The sequence below is a fragment of the Acanthisitta chloris genome, unplaced genomic scaffold (assembly GCF_000695815.1).
Source record: "Acanthisitta chloris isolate BGI_N310 unplaced genomic scaffold, ASM69581v1 scaffold32327, whole genome shotgun sequence".
NCBI lineage: Eukaryota > Metazoa > Chordata > Aves > Passeriformes > Acanthisittidae > Acanthisitta > Acanthisitta chloris.
The window spans coordinates 1-18,116 of record NW_008681490.1 but is presented as its reverse complement, the minus strand read 5'-3'; the positions used below and the strand labels follow the sequence as shown (position 1 = coordinate 18,116).

General features: G+C 41.0%; 1 protein-coding gene across 1 annotated transcript in view; it reads right to left on the bottom strand.

Moving 5' to 3' along the window:
* Positions 1 to 16,311, bottom strand: part of KIAA0391 (KIAA0391 ortholog) — a gene marked incomplete at its 5' end in the record, with an annotated part of 41,250 nt that extends 24,939 nt beyond the window's left edge. Inside the window, 2 exons of the mRNA XM_009078132.1 lie at positions 989 to 1,096; positions 16,142 to 16,311. Of these exons, the coding sequence (XP_009076380.1) occupies positions 989 to 1,096; positions 16,142 to 16,311 (278 nt within the window). The remainder of the gene's footprint in view (positions 1 to 988; positions 1,097 to 16,141) is intronic.
* Between the last annotated feature and the right edge of the window lie 1,805 nt (positions 16,312 to 18,116).

Sequence of the window (18,116 nt, the reverse complement as noted above, 5' to 3'; positions counted from 1 at the left end):
TCTATCTCATGTAATGATACCACAGTCTCAAAAATAGGAGCAGCAAAAGACTAGTTGGTGGACGGTCCAATGATTAACATGACAAAATGTAATAATAATTAACAGCAACATAACTCAGAACCAGCAAAATTTAGCTAAGAGAACCTTCCTCTGGAGACAAGCTGAGGTGAGCCCAAGTTACTGTTCTGTTGTGCGGGAAGGAAAGGCAGGTCTTTCTAAAAATCCTCTTAATCTGTACACAGCTGAGATTCAAGGGAGGGCTGACCTGTACCTTACGTAGTCTTAATTTCAAGAGTGTAAACATTTAAATTCTGACTTTGGAATACAGCAGCTGCTTGGTTAACCATAACTGAAAGCAAATGTTTGATTAACCAAAAAACCCAAATTCTTAATGAAATGCTAAAAGAGAGTACCAAGAATTCTCAATAATAGGTACTGACAGAAAAGCAGGACTTTTCTTCTACAAATCAAGTGGAAAGAACTGAAGCCATTCTGAGCTGTCCTTGTATGAACAGGACCCAAATTCCCAAGGCAATAGGAAGTGAAACAAAGTTTAAATGTGTACAGGATGTGGTTTGAACTAAGGGGTTATTTTAAGAACTCTTACCAGCGTAACTATATTAGACTAAATTTTCTACATGTCAGATTTACTCGGTTCCTCCAAATCCTTATTACTACAAAAACTCACACACACACATGGTGTATGTTGTAACAATATTACTATTAACACCTTAGCTGTAACTATAACCATAGCATATACGAGGAAATTTAAGTCTGACATTTTACAGCAAATACAGTCTAATATGTAAGAAAAAAACATCTTCCCATTAATCATTTTTAATTTGTGAAACCTATATAACTTTTTGAACTTCATTGTGATGTGCCACAAAAATGATCAATTTCTCAAGAGAATAACTAGTAATGAGGTACTTATTGCTTTACAATCAGCATACACAAAGCTCTTGATGAATATTTAACCAGCACTTACATTTTCACACTGCATCCTTCTGGATTTCATGTGGGAAACATTGAGTCCATCAACAACAATATCAAATGGAAGTCGATTTTCCACAAATTCTTGAAAGGCCTCAAATTCCTGAAATAAATAAATAAATAATCACAGGGGAATAACAAGGTTAACAGAAAGAAAGTTCATTTAATTTTTATTTAAAAAAGAAAACAAGTCTAAATCTCTCACTTTACCTTGGTGGCCACACTTCACATCTTAACTTACTTATTTCCTAAAATAACTATTAGCTCTTAATATTTCCAAGTGTAAAATAAGCATCATACTTAGTTTCTCTGGAATAATTCTGGAATCTCTGAAATCCAAGCAAGATTTAAATAAACATTCATTTAGAAAGACAGCACTCCGTTGGTGAGAAACACGTGGCTTTAAGGCTAGCAAACCAATGAACTTTCTTACTAGGTTACACGTGTAATTCAGTGACTGAGCACAACAGCAGCATCCATCCAGTTTTTCCAACAGAAAGAAAACCACAACTGCTTTAGGTTTGAGAGCCCATAGGAGAAGAACAGACTACAAACACATAATAAAATTTTCAGGAATTTCTCCTTTGATTCTTGTGGAAACATTTAGTGGTGTTTTGCAGACACTTAAATAAGATGTCTACTTTTTACTTCTGACTGCATTTAATAGGCATAGGAACTCTGCACCATCTTGGTGGGCACTGACCTAGTTTCATAAATTACCTTTCAAGTGACAAGTAAAATTTATTTATCACTCAGAGTTTTCACAGTCCAAGGCTATAAATTATCTTTCATAGGAACTCAAAACAATTGCATATTTCATGCCTTTTGCTCAGAATTCAACAAGTACTTTTGTAATATTGCCTTTTCCCATGTAGCCACATGACAACATATAAGTCTAAATAAAAAACATCCCCTCAGCACTCAAACAAAAACATATCCAGCATATACAATTCTTCCTCAGATAAAGAAATAAAAGAAAGAATTTATTTGTCCAAGAAATATATTGCTGCCAGGCAGTAACAACTGATCACTAACTTCAAATCTAGTCAGAATGCTTATGACAAATTATACTAGGAAAAGCATTATTTGTATTAAGAGTACAAACTAAACGAAGTAAGGATACCTCTCTCAGAAGTTAAAATTTCAGGCATAACTTCCAGGAGAACAGAGGTGTCCTAGTCAAAAGCACACTGATGAGAACATTGACAACAGAGGGCTCAGACTAGCACCATAGGAATCAATGCCTTTTATGTGACCTTTCATACCTCCATGGCTTAAATAAATGTTATTATTGAGGAAGGACAAATAGGTGGGCAAGGAAATTATCATCTCAAACAAAAATAAACTGTTGGCACTTGTGAATTTTTTTCCCTTCCCCCCTGCCCCAATCTCTATCTATGTTCTATAGATTAGTAAATATTCTCATTGGCATCTGACAGGGACACCAAGACATGGAAAAAAGTCACTAGCAAAGGCAGTGGCAGGGATGGGGGGAGAAACAAGTGCAAAACCAAACAACACAATTCTTAACTTCTGGGCTTATGCCTGGTTTATACTTTCCAGGTGACTTCCCAATGGTTCAGAATCAGGTGATTCATCACTGGACAGCTGTCTGAAATGTGGGAAAGATGAAAAGAAGCAAAGCACATGCAGACCAAATGAAGGTAAAATAGGAGAGCTTTGAGACAAAGACGAGTGAAAATGCAAAAGACAAAAGAAAATGGCAGCAGATTAAAAACATGTGGTAAACACTCCAGTAGAATGTTATTTTCCCAGTGCCAACAAATGGCAATATTATTTGAAGGAACATGGTTACAGTCAAGTAGATATTTTTATAAATTATAGTGTACATGCAATCTTGTCTTTATGGGTTCAATTCAATACAAACCAGGCACTTTGTGGTGAATTTTTGAAGTGGTATTTTATTTCAAGTGACAATAGTTATAGAGCAGTTCCTGAAGGGACGGGTTCTCACAGATGGGCAGAGTAGAGTGCTTTGTTGAGGGAACACTACAGCATGAGCTGGGGAAGCAGCAGAGGAGTTTGATGAGTCTGCGCTCTCCTCTACCCACTCTTTGCTTGGCTCCCTCTTCTCTCCCAGCAGGGCAGATGGTGCAGGGCTGCCAGAAGGGTCCTGCTGCAAGGCACTGGGATAGGCTCAGCACCCCTCAGAAACCCAGCTGCTAGCTCTCTGGGATTTAATTCTGGAGCTGGGGAGACACTGCAGCCTTTCAGTGTCATTCCTTCGGCCACCCCACCTTTTCCTGCCATCTCCTCCTGCCCATGTCTCCTAGATTGTTCTCACAGATGCCTGACAGACAGTATGCCCCTGTCAGCCGCCCAGATCAGCTCAATTGTTTTGCATCTCTACAAGTAAATGGTGAAAAATAGGGAGAGAAGGTTTGTTGGCACTGGAGACTTATCCACAGAGGGAGATGAGGAGTTAATAGCAGAGCAAGTGCAGAAGACAAATGGCCAAGTTTAATTAATGTCACCAAATATAGAAGACTCTAGTGAAAAACCTCAGACAGACTAAAAATCCCTAAGGGTCGGTTCATTTACTCCTTGCCATCCATATTTCCCCAGCAACACACAAGAGTGCTCCTTTCCAGAAAAAAAATACATAAAGAATGACAGAGAAGATTCAGATCTGCTTCCCTGAGAAGCAGTTTTTGAGTTGCTGTATTTCTTATCCTCTCTGGACATAGAGAAGGGCAAATCCTGGGAATAAGTAAGCAACAGGCTACCACATCCACACGTAGTACAAAGGGTTATTCTAACACCCACAGACTTACACTATAGGAGAGCATTGGGTCTAGCTGAAATGGAGTTAATTTTCCCCACAGCAGCCCTCACAGTGCTGTGCTCTGCATTGGTAGGCAGAAAGGTGTTGGCAACACACCCGTATTTTGGCTACTGCTGAGCAGTGCTGGCACAGCATCAGCACTGTCTCTTCAACATTCCCCCTCACCGGTAGGCTGGGGGTGGGCAAAATCCTGGGAGCAGACACAGTCAGGACAGCAGACTCAACCTGACCAAAGAGATAACTCCATCCATATGACACATGCTCAGAATAAAAGCTAAGAGGAAGCAGGGGGTGGGGGCATTCATTATTACGACCTTTGTCTTCTGGAGCAACTGCTATGCATACTGAGGCCCTGCTCCCCAGGAACTGGCTGGACATCACTTGCCCATGGGAAGTATAGAATAGATAGCTTGTTTTTTACTTTGCTCCTGCATATGGCCTTTGCTTTTGCTTTTATAAACTGTCTTTTTCTTGATTCACAAGATTTTTTCCATCTCATTTTCTCCCCCTACTGCCCTGTCTTGCTGAGGAGTGATAGAGCAGCTTGGTGGGCACCTGGTGGCTAACCAGTATCAACCCACTACAAAGAGAGAAAGCAGGCAATTTAAGGGATGCTGATCTTTTAAAGATTGGGATTTGTCTGGATTTTATGCAGATCTTACTTCAGATACAGTAATAAAAAGATGATTCATCCACAATTCTCTAAAGATATCTTACTCATTAGCTAACTGTAGGAAGAAATTGAGTATTTTCTTTCTAAGCAGCAAATGAGGTAGAGCACAGCTGCAGTCAGGGTCCAGCTGCTCAAGAGAAGCCAGACCACCAATGCAGTACAATGATGACACAAAGGTTGGTCTACGCAAAAAGAAGCAGGCACTTCACACAGGCTTGCCCTTCCAAATGGAGAATGCAAGGTGTGATATACACTCACCCTGGCTCTCTCTCTCTCTCCCCACCCTCTCCCTCTCTAACTCCCTTTCTCTGTCTCTCTCCCCCTCCTTCTCTTACCCCTTCCTTTCTCTCTCTCTCTCTCCTTCCCTCTCTCTCCCCCTCCTTCTCTCTCTCTCCCTCCCTCTCCCCCTCCTCCTCTCCCTCTCCCTATCTCTCCCTCCCCTCAAGTAAGAGCACCAAAACAAACACAGTAAACCTTACACTGATTTCTAATTTGTTCTGACCAGGTTCTTCTCACAAAGTTTCCAAGGAAAAGTCCATTTGCCAGCCTTGGAAACATGACTCAAGCTGAAGGGACAGAAAAGTACTGCAATACAGCAAGGCTGTTACCTCACTGCAGGACTTCCCCAGCAGCCTGTGCAACTGTGTGAACATGCTTCACCGCAGCAGCAATAGCACAGTACAGCACGGTGCTCACAGGTGGCTCCAGTGACATCCTGTTTCATGCCATGCACAAATGAAAAGGGAATTTTACAAAACCCACCTGATTTCATTCACTGTCTTACAGGGAATATAGGGGAATGCCAACTATGCAACAGTCAGAAATGATTCATTGCACCTTGTACTAAAAAACCCTTATCTTTGCAAATGGACACCACGATGATTAAATCAATGTTAAAGTAAAAGCCAGGCAGACCAAAACAGCGATGAGAATTTATATTGACATAAAGAATTTCAGAGATTTAAAATAATTTTTTGTTTAATCACTAGCGTGTGGGTGGCTGAAGTCCACTCATATCTCTGCAAAAGCACAGAGAGTCTCACATTTTTCTGGTATGCCACACCAGCCAGATGACTCATGCACTATTTCACCATCATTTTATATCGGTATGTACCAGTGCTGCCACAGAAAGATTTGTTTCCACATTCTCCTTTCCTTCAGCCACTCACTCCTAGTCTTGTTCCTTCATGTACCTATGCATACACATTGTTAGCCCAAGGAGAAAGACTCACGTGGAGGGACTGAGCCCATGTAACAGTCCTTAGTCTGCACCAGTCTCCCTGTTCAGGCCACAACACAGAGGATTGCCCTGGCATGGAAATGGAGCCAGGATATGGAATGAGATTGGTAGCAGGTGAGAATACTGGAATAATTTTTCTCATAGGTAGCTCTGACTATGCTGACTGAATGGTGAAACTACAACACTTTGTGAAATTTCTCTCTTAGCCTGGAGTATTGCAGCAAAACAAAGAGACAATGGCTTTGAAAACCAGAATGATAGGAATTGTTGCTTGAAAAAGAAAGAAAGAAAAAAAGACTAGTTTCGTAATTTGAAACCATTCATTTAGTTTATTTTTTTAAGTAAGTGTGCCCTCAGACTTTGAAAGTTTGGCTTATTTGATAATATAATATTTGAAATAGCAGTAGTAGTAAATCTGAAAATAGAACTTCTGTAAGACAATACTATTTCAACTTCTGCAAATCTATTTATAAACAGAAATGCATATTTTTCTTCCAATACCAGAGAGACTACAAGTTTCAAAAGCACCACAAAAATGAGGGGAGGAATTCATTACTAGTATTTATAGATACTATGTTGAACATGATAACATAGAAATATACATTGCAAAATAAAGAAAACATAGCTAACCAAGCATGTTGGCTGGTAAGAGCAATTAGAGTAATTCAAATGAATATTTTGAAATAATTTTAATGCCTGTAACAGATCTAAGTATTATCATAAGTTTCAGATCACAGAAAGGTTAGATCTCTTGAGCATTTTTCTCCTCAGGTCTAAATAGGAAATATTTTGGCAACTAGAAATAAAAATCATGGCATTGGTCAAATTCTTTAACAATCCAAAATGTCTACATACAAAGGAGATACATGAGCAAATCCATAGAGGACTTCTAAAAACAAGAAAGGCTCCTATGTTCCTCCCAATACATGGATTAAAAAAAAATTCTAACAATTAAAAAACCCTACTAAAACCTATTAAAAAAACTGCAGAAAAGGCTGTTTGTCTCTTCTTCTAAAGTGTTTGCTCACTCTCCAGGAATGGTGAACAGACACTAGTTAAAATTAAAAAATGCAAAACTACAATATTCAACATATGTTTTTTTCCAGCAGCATTCACAATAGTTTAAGCTTTGTACAACAGAAGAATCAGTGCTTCCTCTCTCCACATTAAATGACAATATATTCAAGAGCAAGGAAAGAGCAAATTCTAAATAACAGAATATTACACTGCACTTAATCGTAGTGTAACCACTCTTATTTTCAAACAGGGTGTTTTCCAACAAAGCAACTTTTAGAGAAGTGTAAACATTCCCTTTCTAACAGTTTCATAAAATACAAATTGATAGGGGCTGCTTTGTTTTCAGCAATGTTCCTTGGTATCAGAAGAAAAACATAGGAATGAACATTAAGTGTGAGAAATAAACTTCAGCCATCCAACTGAAATCCAGCCAATTCTTTTTTTTAGGGCGCCTTGTTGGAGCACTCTTAAATCTGTTTGTTGCTATGCCTGAAGGGTTTGAATATTTCCCTCACAGTTTCAAAGCTTGGAAACCCCCTTCCAACCCTTAAAGACAGGAAGGCTTTTCTAAGTACTGTGTATGGTATCACTGTGTACTCTGGACTGCACACAATTTGTTTGCCCTCTGTTACACGCTTCCCTAGAGTTTACAAATAATCCCAGAGCCATGAACTCCTGTGGCTGTAGCCTTCAGAAATACTGTCACAAACAGGAAGGTATTTGCAGACACCCTGACAACCTGGCTGAGATGTGCACTGTGCTGCATATTCACGGTCCCAGGACTTGTTCCTGCCTGCCTAGCTCAGTGAGGGTCAGTAACAAGGACAGTGCACAACTTGGACCTCAACAGTAGCACAGTTCTGAAACGTCCTTCCTGAGCACTCTTTGACATGGAGGGTGGGACAAGTAGTTTGTGATGCTGTCCTCAGTGGAAAAATGCCCTGATCTTTGCAAGGCTGCCATCATCAGTACGAGAGTATAGAAATGGACCATACAAAGCTTTCTTTGAAAATAGACCAAAACCCCTTGCAAAGGGGTTAGTCCAGAGAAGGACCACAAAGTTGATAACAGGACTGGAGCATCCTCCCTGTGAGGACAGGCTGAGGAAGTTGGGGCTGTTCAGCCTGGAGAAGAGAAGGCTGCATGAAGATACTGCAGCCGATCAGTATCTGACGGGGCCCACAAGGGAGCAGGAGAAGGACTCTTTGTTAGGAACTGCAGTGGTAGGACAAGAGGTAATGGGCACAAATTGAAGGAGAGGAAATTTAGGCTAGATATTAGGAAAAAGTTTTTTCCTGTGAGGATGGTGAGACACTGGAACAGGTTGTCCGGGGAAGCTGTGGCTGCCCCAACCCTGGTGGTGCTCAAAGCAAGGCTGGATGAGGCCTTGAGCATCCTGGTCTAGTGGGGAGGTGTCCCTACCCATGGCATGGGGGGTTGGGACTAGATGATCTGTAAGGTCCATTCCAACCCCTAAAATTCTATGATTCTGTGAAAGACAGAAATATTTTGAACTCAGAGTGCTTTAAAAATCAAAACTTTTTCATCTTAGGGCAAACCACCTAACAGAAGGTAAAATGAGGACAAGCTTCACTTGAATGCTTAAATACAATGTAACAGTCATTACCCTTATAGAAAGACAGTGGAATAGAGTAACAAAATCATAAAATCATTTAGGTTGGAAAAGATAATACAAAAGTAGTGTATCATGAACTTCATAGAAAAGACAGCATCCCAAGTGAGGCAGTCTGGCACTTAATTACAGACAGTCCATAGCATTCATGTGGAAGAAAGCTACATGAATATCAGAGAGCTGGATATACCCCATGCTGCTTTCTCTGTTATGCTGGTAAAAATGTTTGAAGCAAATCAGAACAAGGAAGTGATCTAGCTGAAAAATATCCCCAAGAAAACAAAACATTGTAATCTAGGTTTGTATCCTGCTTATCATGGGGCTGAGCTCACTGATTTCCTGGCACACTTGGAGGGGCCAAAGTGGGCAGGATTGCCTCAAGATCCAAGCTAGAGGAATGCATGACCTGCAAGTAAAGGACTGTGCACCCAACAGATTCCTGACAAAATAATCTTCTTTAAAATGAGCTGCTTGGATAATTCAGATTAGTTTAATTCTTTAGTTAAAAGTTACTGCTCTGAATTTCATGTTTATGGTCCTTACTCTGTGATCAACTAATGAACAGAAAAAATATTTTACCAATGTATAACATTCTCAAACCTTGATGAAATTCTTCAATTTATTCTAGTTCTGTTTCTTCGTTTATGTTCTAGCTAATGTAAGGAAGATCTTAATCTGAATAAAAATCACTGCATCAGCAAAGTATGTTCATATTTTGCTTAGCAAGATCTTCAGATGATATATAGTTAAAACAAGTTAAGGTTAGCAGCTGTATTTTAACCAAGTAATGGGTGTTAAAGAACTATGATTAGAACCAGATTTTTCTTACTTGATTGCACTAATTGGAATATATATCGTTAGGAGAATTTCCAGATGCAGAGGTGACATGAGCAGTAGATTAAAAATACAGTAGAGGACAACAAAACAAGTTTAGACGGTGGATTGGAAGAGAGGACCTTTCTAATGTTGCAGAGTAGCCTAATTTTGCTGCATAAGCATTTGATGGCAAAGGACACTAGGTGACTTGAACAAAATCCCAACTCATTCCTTGCTATGTGAATCATGAAAAGGAGGACTGTGGACCACCCCAGAAGATCTGATGCACCCCCAAGATTCTCTAACACTGGGGTAATTGAATGAAAGAAGTCTGTGCTGAATTTATAATGTTTTCATCTAAATCTATTTCTGGCTACTAAGGAAGCAGCGAAGTCTTTATCTTTCTGACAAAAGACTGTGCTTCTGTTTGTTTCCATTCTAAAGAGCCTCTGGAGTAAGGGAAGATACAAGAGAAACTTTTGAAAAAAATCCAACTGTCTTTGTCTCTCAACACCCATTTCCCCTTCAGTCTCCGTCTTCCCCTCCTTTTCCTTCCTCCCAGAATTTCCCTTCCCTCCAGCAGATCATAAAACACAAAGAGTGTAACATCCACCCTGAACTAAATTGAGACAGGAGGACACAAAGCAGAATAAAGACTGCAGCTTGGGCTGCAGTGCTCTGACTCTGAGCACTCTATTACTGCAATTATCTCAATACCTTCCATAAACCATTAACTGTTTCTACTCTGTGCTCATTAGATAAGTCAAGCTCTGAGATTAGTGTTCTCTCTAACCTCCAAACTAAATATAGCTCAAGCCAAAACACTGCAATTGAAAAACACACCTAATCCTAAGCCCTTCTCAGACCAGTTCTCCTCTATCCTTGTGGACATGACAAGATCTAGCAGCAAACGTGGCTCTCAAGTGCAGGGTTCTGCCCTACTGAATACTAACCCTCTCCTGAGTCCAGTGACCCATATTCAGAAGATATCTGGGAAGGAAAAAAAAAGAGGAAGGAAAATATATCTCATATCTGTAGGTTTCCCCAGACCTATGACTACAGATTTTATTACCCAGGAGTCTTCAGGCTTGGTATCAGTGTACTTGATTTTAATTGTAATGCTAACCCCATCCTTATGTACAAGCTAATGATCACATCCTTTCCATAACTAAAAATTAGTCACAAGGCAACAACGGACTTAGTCATCAATCTGTTGTTCTGCAAAACCTGTAGAATTAAACTGTTCAGCATGAGCCATCCCATAATCAAACAACAGCTGTAAGCAAGATTTTTGAACAGTGTTGTTGCAGACTAGACAAAAAATGTGCCCTTACTGATGCCACCCCTAATTTAATGCTCTGGCCTCACCACAATCATATTAAACAAGTGCTTCAAATATTTTAACTCTCAAATATCAAATCTTACCCTAGTCTTATCCATAGCCCAAGAGCAACATGTACCCAAAAGGCTACCAATAAGACTTCTATCTCCACCTGCATTAGCTCTCACTCAACCCTAATAAATTGAGCTCAGGTTCTCAAGCACCTGCTGTCCAAAACACTAATCTCTGAACACCATGCTTTCAGGACTTTCTAGATTCAGAAATAGTAGGTTCTTCCATCCCTGACATCCTGAAATCACAGTCAGTAAATCATGCCCATCCAAAAATTACTCATAACTTGCTCTTCTAAGGCAACCTCAGCATTCATCCTACTCTTGGGCTTTTGAGAGGGGGAATAAAAGAGAAATAAAACAAGTTCAGAAATCTCTACCAACTTGTTGCCTAGACTTAGTCCTAATCTAACCCTACCTACAGCTCACCATCCCTATACCCCTCTCTAGAACTAGCAAAAAGCTTTCAACCCATGCTGGCACCAGCAGGATTTTCATCCTGCCAGCACAGTTCTTGCAGAAGCTAGCTCTGAATCCAAGTGCTGTCATTCTACTTTGAGCCTTAGCAAAGTGCCCCACCCTGCTGCAGAACTCACAAGAGAACTTTCCCACCTGCGAAGCAGCCACGGGAATTATTCCTGCCCAAAAAAGCCCCAATCCCAGACCAAAGGGGCTTTGTGGCACTCAGCAACATGGCAAATGTTTGCACTCCTACTGTAGAGGATGAACACTTTACTGTGAATCCAATCCCTTTGCTGCAATATGGCACATATCTGGGAGGGAAGGTAACACATCAACCCATGGGAGAAATTCAACCCAGCCTTCTCCTCCTTCCCACATTTCCTCCCCTCAAATCTTTCCACATTTGCTCCCTGGTGGTGACAGGGAGGAGCTAACATACATGGGAATAGAGGTAGAGGTAAATGGCTTGCATATGCTGGACTGTGGCACATACTGTGCACACAGTTACCAGCTGTATGCTTAAAAAAGTTTCATCCTCACAGCCCCTGATCTCCTGAGGAGACACAGCAGGCCTAACTGAATTAACTAGCCTTCCCTGTATCCCCGGGCTCAGGCAAAGAAGACATGACATCCAAGTGCAGGATGGACAGCCATAATCACCCAGGCAACTCAAGGCAGATAAGAACAGCTCACCTTGAAAACAGCTCAAGCACAGGCAAGTTAGCTGACTTTGACCACAAGCTGAGAGCCAACAAAGCAGGTAGAAAAATGAGAAGTCGGGAGTGAAGGCTCTACCAGATGGGCTTAGAGCAGATTGTGTCAGACAGAGACTTCTTAGACTTCGGAGTACACAGGGGGTTTGGAAGTAATAACCTACTCCATTCAGAACAGGACTGACGTATACAAAGCCCCGTTTGGGTACAGCAGGGCTTTGGGGCAAATCATGGAGCTGAAAAGAGAATCAAAGCACTATAGAAAAGGTGTCAATCTAAAGAGTAAGAGTTACAGTTTTATCTTCAAGGCTCCTTGGAAACAGCACCACCTCATTCAGTTGCAAAAAGAACACGAGATGAATGGGTTACTTTCTCTTCCCCCTCTAGACCCTTATGTTATAGAAGAATATGTAAAACCCTTTACTACATTTAGACCACATCCAGTGTGGGGATTTACATGCCCACAAACCCATCTCTTCCTGCCTTCTTGACAGAGAGAGATGTCAACACATCTCCCATGTGCTTACTTCCCACTACACAACAGTCTTTTCAGGCTTATCAGAGGCATGAAGCAGCCACAAAGTGAATGAAATTACAGCATTTGCGTATTTGAGAGAAACACCTGGAAGCAGCTGCAACATGAAAGTCATCACAGCGAAAGTCGATTCTGCCACTCAGTATACCAATTATATACTCTCAGGCTCAAAGGCAAAACTCCCAATTAAATGGAGCCAGAGTAAACAGGCATCTGACTGAAAAAATCATGTAGAAATCTGGGGCAAAAGTGACGGGCTTATTAGAACTGCTTTGTCTCTATGGCAGCCTGCAAGGTTGCAGTCCACTCTATCACGTCATCATATGACATCCTAATAGACCTTTCAGTAGCTGTGCATAAGGATCTGAATTGATGCCTACTTTTAATATGTAACAGGTATTTCCATATCACAGATAATCAGTTTTATAGTTCATACAAACCATGTTTTCAACATTTTTGTAAATAGTGTTCAATACCATTCTGATGTACAAACACAGGTAGTGAACACTATGTGCTGATGTAGTCTACAGCAGCACAACAGACTATTTTTGGGGGATCCTCAACAAACCAAGTCTTTGCTCCCAATTTTCTACTTGATCACATTTATTCTTAAGTGAGAGACATAAAATCAAATAAAGCAATGATGCTGTGGCAAAAGTAAGACAAAAGACTACAGAATAGAATCACAGAATCATCAAGGTTGGAAGAGATCTCTAAGACCAAGTCCAGCCATCCAGATAGACACATCCACAGCCTTCCCTTCATCCACTAGATGCACCACTTTGTCATAGAAGGAGATCAGGTTGGTCAAGCAGGACCTTCCTTTCGTAAATCCATGTTAGTTGGACTTGATCCCCTCCCCTATTTCTTGGTGAAGAAAAAAAGAGATTCCAAACACATTACATATTCAACTGGAAACATTGTTGGAAAAAAAATGTTTAGAGCTCAAAACAACTCCAACTGTTTCCCTGATTAATTGTTTCACTGCAAGAAACACAGATACACTAAGAAAACTAGTTAGGAGATTAGAAGGAATACAAAGCTAAAACGTTTTCTACTTGAATTGTGGCTATTACAAAAAAGTGACTGGAAAGTGGAAACCCCCCTTCCCAGATATACTTGCTTACATCCTATTTTCAGCCTCATCACCTAGTTTCCCCTCTGGAAAACCCTGGCTGCAGGAGAAGTCTCACAGTCTGGCATACCTAAAATGGGCAGCATATTTTTACCACATGTCTGCTTTCACAGCACAAAGGCAAGTAAAAAGTCCCAAATTTATTTCTGGAAACATCTGATACATCACAACACCACTACCCCCACATCCATGCTCAAAATTCACTGAGGAAGCAGACTTTAACCTGCATGGCCAAGAGTAAACACACCAAGTTCATCCCCATTCAGTCTCCCAATGACTGCCTGCTGATACGGAACTGGAGCAAGGTCAACTTGAAACTAGCAAGTGGGTGGCCCCACAGTGCTAAATGATGGCATTTCAGCTATCACACAGATTAACAGAACCTACCAACATCAAAACTTCATATAGCGTCTCAAGTCTTTGTTTCATTAGATTGCATTCATTGCATTAATCAGTTCTTACACAGGGGGAACATAATTTCTTCTACTGCGCAGCTTGAGTGTGAAGATCCTGTTACCCTGAACTCCCTTCTTAAATGTCCTCACCTTAGTACTGCTAATCTAGTGCAGTCCTTGAAACATTTGAAATTTTCAAGCCATACAGCGTGCAATAAAACACACCTTTTTGCTTCATCTTAAGATATTACAGAACACCAGTACTCATTAAATACTTTAAATTATTGCTATATTTTTAAGGATAAATTTATTCTCCTGTAAAATTTACATCCAACTCAGATAAAAGATCCCGAACTGAAGAGAAAATCTGTGCGGAAATTTGATGTCTGAACAATAGGCTGCATGTACTACAAACGCCCCAACACTAATTTTCAGTTGTCTATAATTGTTCCATACATGCAATGTCTGCGCCTGCTGAAAGCCTGAAGAATTAAACCTGGTGTCCTCTTCCATATTTTCAGAGCTGGTGAAGAACTGAGGTGCCAGCTGCAGCAAACATTCATCAGCACTCATAAAGGCAAAGCAAACCAAACCCACCTCGAGATGTGGCATGGGCTCCATCTAGCGGGGCTCAGCTTCATTCCACATTGCTACTAACGAATCAGTTATCTCCACACAAAATGAGTAAGAAATAGAGTCCTGGAATCATTACACTTGGAAAAGACCTCCAGGATCAACGAGTCCCACCTTTGACGGAATACCACCTTGTCAGCTAGACCACAGCACCAAGTGCCATATCCAGTAGTTGCTTGACTACCTCCAGGGATGGTGACTGATCACCTCCCTGAGCAGTCCATTCCAATGCCTGACCACCCTTTCAGCACAGAAATTCTTCCTGATGTCCAACGTGAACCTCCCTTGGCACAGCTCGAGGCTATGCCCTCTTGTCTTGTCACTAGCTGCCTGGGAGAAGAGGCAAATCCCCAGCTTGCTACAACCTATTTCAGGTAGTTGTAGAGTGTGATAAGGTGTCCCAAGCCTTCTTTTCTGCAGGCTAAACACCTCTAGCTCCCTCAGCCACTCCCCATAGAACTTACTCTCCAGACCCTTCACCAGCTTCACTGCCCTTCTCTGGACTCATTCCAGCACCTCAATGTCTTTCTTGTAGCCATGGGCCCCAGCTGAACACAGTACTCGAGATGTGGCTTCACCAGTGCCAAGTACAGGGCAACAAGCACTTCCCTAGTCCTGCTGGCCACAGGGATACAAGCCAGGATGTCACTGGCCTTCTTTGCCACCTGGGCACACTACTGGCTCAGGTTCAGCCAGCTGTTGGCCAGCACCCCCAGATCCTTTCCTACTGGGCGGCTTTCCAGCCACTTTTCCCCAAACCTGTAGCACTGGATGGGGTTGTTGTGACCCTCAAGTACAAGACCCAGAACTTGTCCTTTGTTTAACCTCATACAGTTGGCCTTGGTCCATGGATCCAGCCTATCCAGATCCATCTGCAGAGCCTTTCTGCCCTATAGAAGATGAACACTTCTGCCCAGCTTGGTGTTGTCCGCAAACTGACCGAGGATGCACTCAATCCCTTTGTCCAGGTCATGGATAAAGATACTAAACAGGACTGGCCCCAATACTGAGCCCTGGGCAACCCCACTAGTGACCAACCACCAACTGGATGTGGCACCATTCTCCACCATTCTGGGCCCAGCCATCCAGACAGTTTTTTACCCAGTGAAGAGCACACCTGTCCAAGCTGTGGGCTGCCAGCTTCTCCAGGAGAATGCTGTGGGAGACAGTATAAAAGACTGAAGTCACAGAACCACAATATACTATAGTGTATGGGAATTACACCCTGTCCTATACTTACCATGACATTTGAAATGCTTGATACACCTAATGTATACTCTAAGTATAAATATGTAAGTGTATCTTTAACACTGAGGAGTAGCTGATTGGTTGGGAAAGGTGACTGGATGAAATGATAATTGGTTCTTCTACTTTTCCGCAGACTTAAAAATTAACTTCTGAAGGATTAAAATATTATCATGCCTTTAAATTTTTTTTATATAAAACCCCCACGTTTTTATTATTTCAGTATCCATTAACAGCTGGCTGAAAATATAAGAACAAATATAACATGAAAGATGTTGAGATTTAGACCTATTTTATAAACACAACTGAAAAAGACACATAGTTTACTTCAGTATCTAATGGTCTATTAATGTTTAATGCAAAGAAGAAAACCTGTGATGTTTCTGATATGTCTGAACATTAATTGTATAAGACCCCCCCTAGCCAATGAACCTGGCAGCATGGAAGACCTACCTGTGGGCTTGTCTTTCTAAAAGTGTCAGATCCATGTATCACATCCTGTATTATTCTTTCGCTGAGATTATTATACTCCTCTTCAGTGAGGTTACTATCCTCCAACTGATGGTTGCAAACTGGGCATTGTCCACTGCAATAATAGTGAAAAGAAAATAAAAGGAAAAAGGCTTTTAAATGAGAAGTACCTTAAATATGACTAACTTATCAAGCGTGTGTGTATGAGCACAAGTCTTTACAAGAATCCCAACACAGTACAAACAGCAGCTTTAAATTGCTATCTCCTGACAACTAATCACTACTTGTTTCTTTATTGCTAAAAAACTTGCGTTCTTGCTCTGTAACACAAATATCATCACATGGATCTAGAAATGCAGACAGCTGCAGATGAAAAAGCTGTGCAGCTACAGTCAACCAATGCCACCATTCAGTGTTTATTTCCCAGAGCCAGAAACACCACTCTGCTAGCACAGCTGTGTCAGGGATTGTACAACTGCAGGCAGCACTGGGACAGTTTCCTTCATCATTCACATCATCCACTTCTTAGTTTTCCTGCTGCAGGGCCAGCAGCTATTGTAACAATTGTAGCTCTGCAAATCCCAAGTCATACATTGTTTTGTCTCTGACACATGCAAGAACTCTCCACTGATCTGTCCATGCATGCTTTTAATATTAAAAGATCAAAGAGATAGAAAATCCACCATAAAAGAAAAGGTTACAGAACAGAACAATAGGGGATGTGGAAAATCAGACCTCAAACTCTTTAGTTTCCTTAAGAGTAGTGCTGGCATGTGACAGCAGATCCTGAAAAATTTTCCAGAACAGCACAAGGGAGGCAACACTACAGAGAACACTCAGATCCACACCAGCCAAGAGGCACAACTTCTTGTCTAACCAGCCTAGTGACACAGAGACTCCCCAGCACTAGGAAAGGCCATCAAAACAAGCCACAACCACGAGAACCATGACAACTGCTCTGAGTTGGGTTTTTGTTCCTCCAGCCTGCTAGCACAGCACACACATAATTCCAAGATGCAAACCAAGACAAGTTTAACTTGCATGGCCACCTCTGGATTTTTGTATGATCCCCCAGAACTGTATCTTGAGAGAAAGAATAAACATATTTTTTAATATCTAGCCTCTTCTGTTGTTTCATGTCCCACAACCACAACCTCAGAGCTAACACATAGCCTGAAGGAAATCAAACTGGCTCCATATTCCATTTGTTCATTCTTTTATTTCCTAGTTATCTCTCCCATTACTCCCTATAAACTAAATACATAATCAATACAACACACAACTCCATACCTAGGTCAGAAATGTCTGTCATGCATCCCTATTATGAACCTCTGGGCCCACCACAAAGTCAGCCTGTAAGGTAGTGTCACAGCAGAGCACTGAGACAATCAACCTGCATCTCTGTGCTTGAACTGTGAACTACATTGACCTCTTTTTTTTCCATAAAAACTTATCTGAAACTTTTGCAGATACACTTTCTAAAGACAAACCAATGAGCTACAAATATACATAGACTTCATGGGTACAATTCTTGACTCGCACCTCTGATCATGGGTTAAACACAGATTCTTTCCCAAGCAGAATGCTTTAATAACTACACAAAAAAGAAAAAAGAAATGGTCAGATAGGACATTAACATACACTAAGGAATTCCCAGTCATTCATGTCTGCTCTCAAACACTTCTGCCAAAAGTATCAGACATGAGATCCAGCTTGCAACTTCATCACCAGACTGGACACTCCAGTTATGGTACCAAGAAAACAAGCAGAATCCATTCGTTTCTCCAACAGGCAGAGAACTAACACTTAAGTCTGAATGAGTTTTTGGTTCTTCCGGGCTGATGAACAGTTATTTTCTTTTTTTTTTTTTACTGCTTGCTCCCACTTGAGCTTCTCTTACATGCAGGATATGTTGTTGATGTTTCACATTTTTCTTTTCTATCATGCTGTGTTCAGA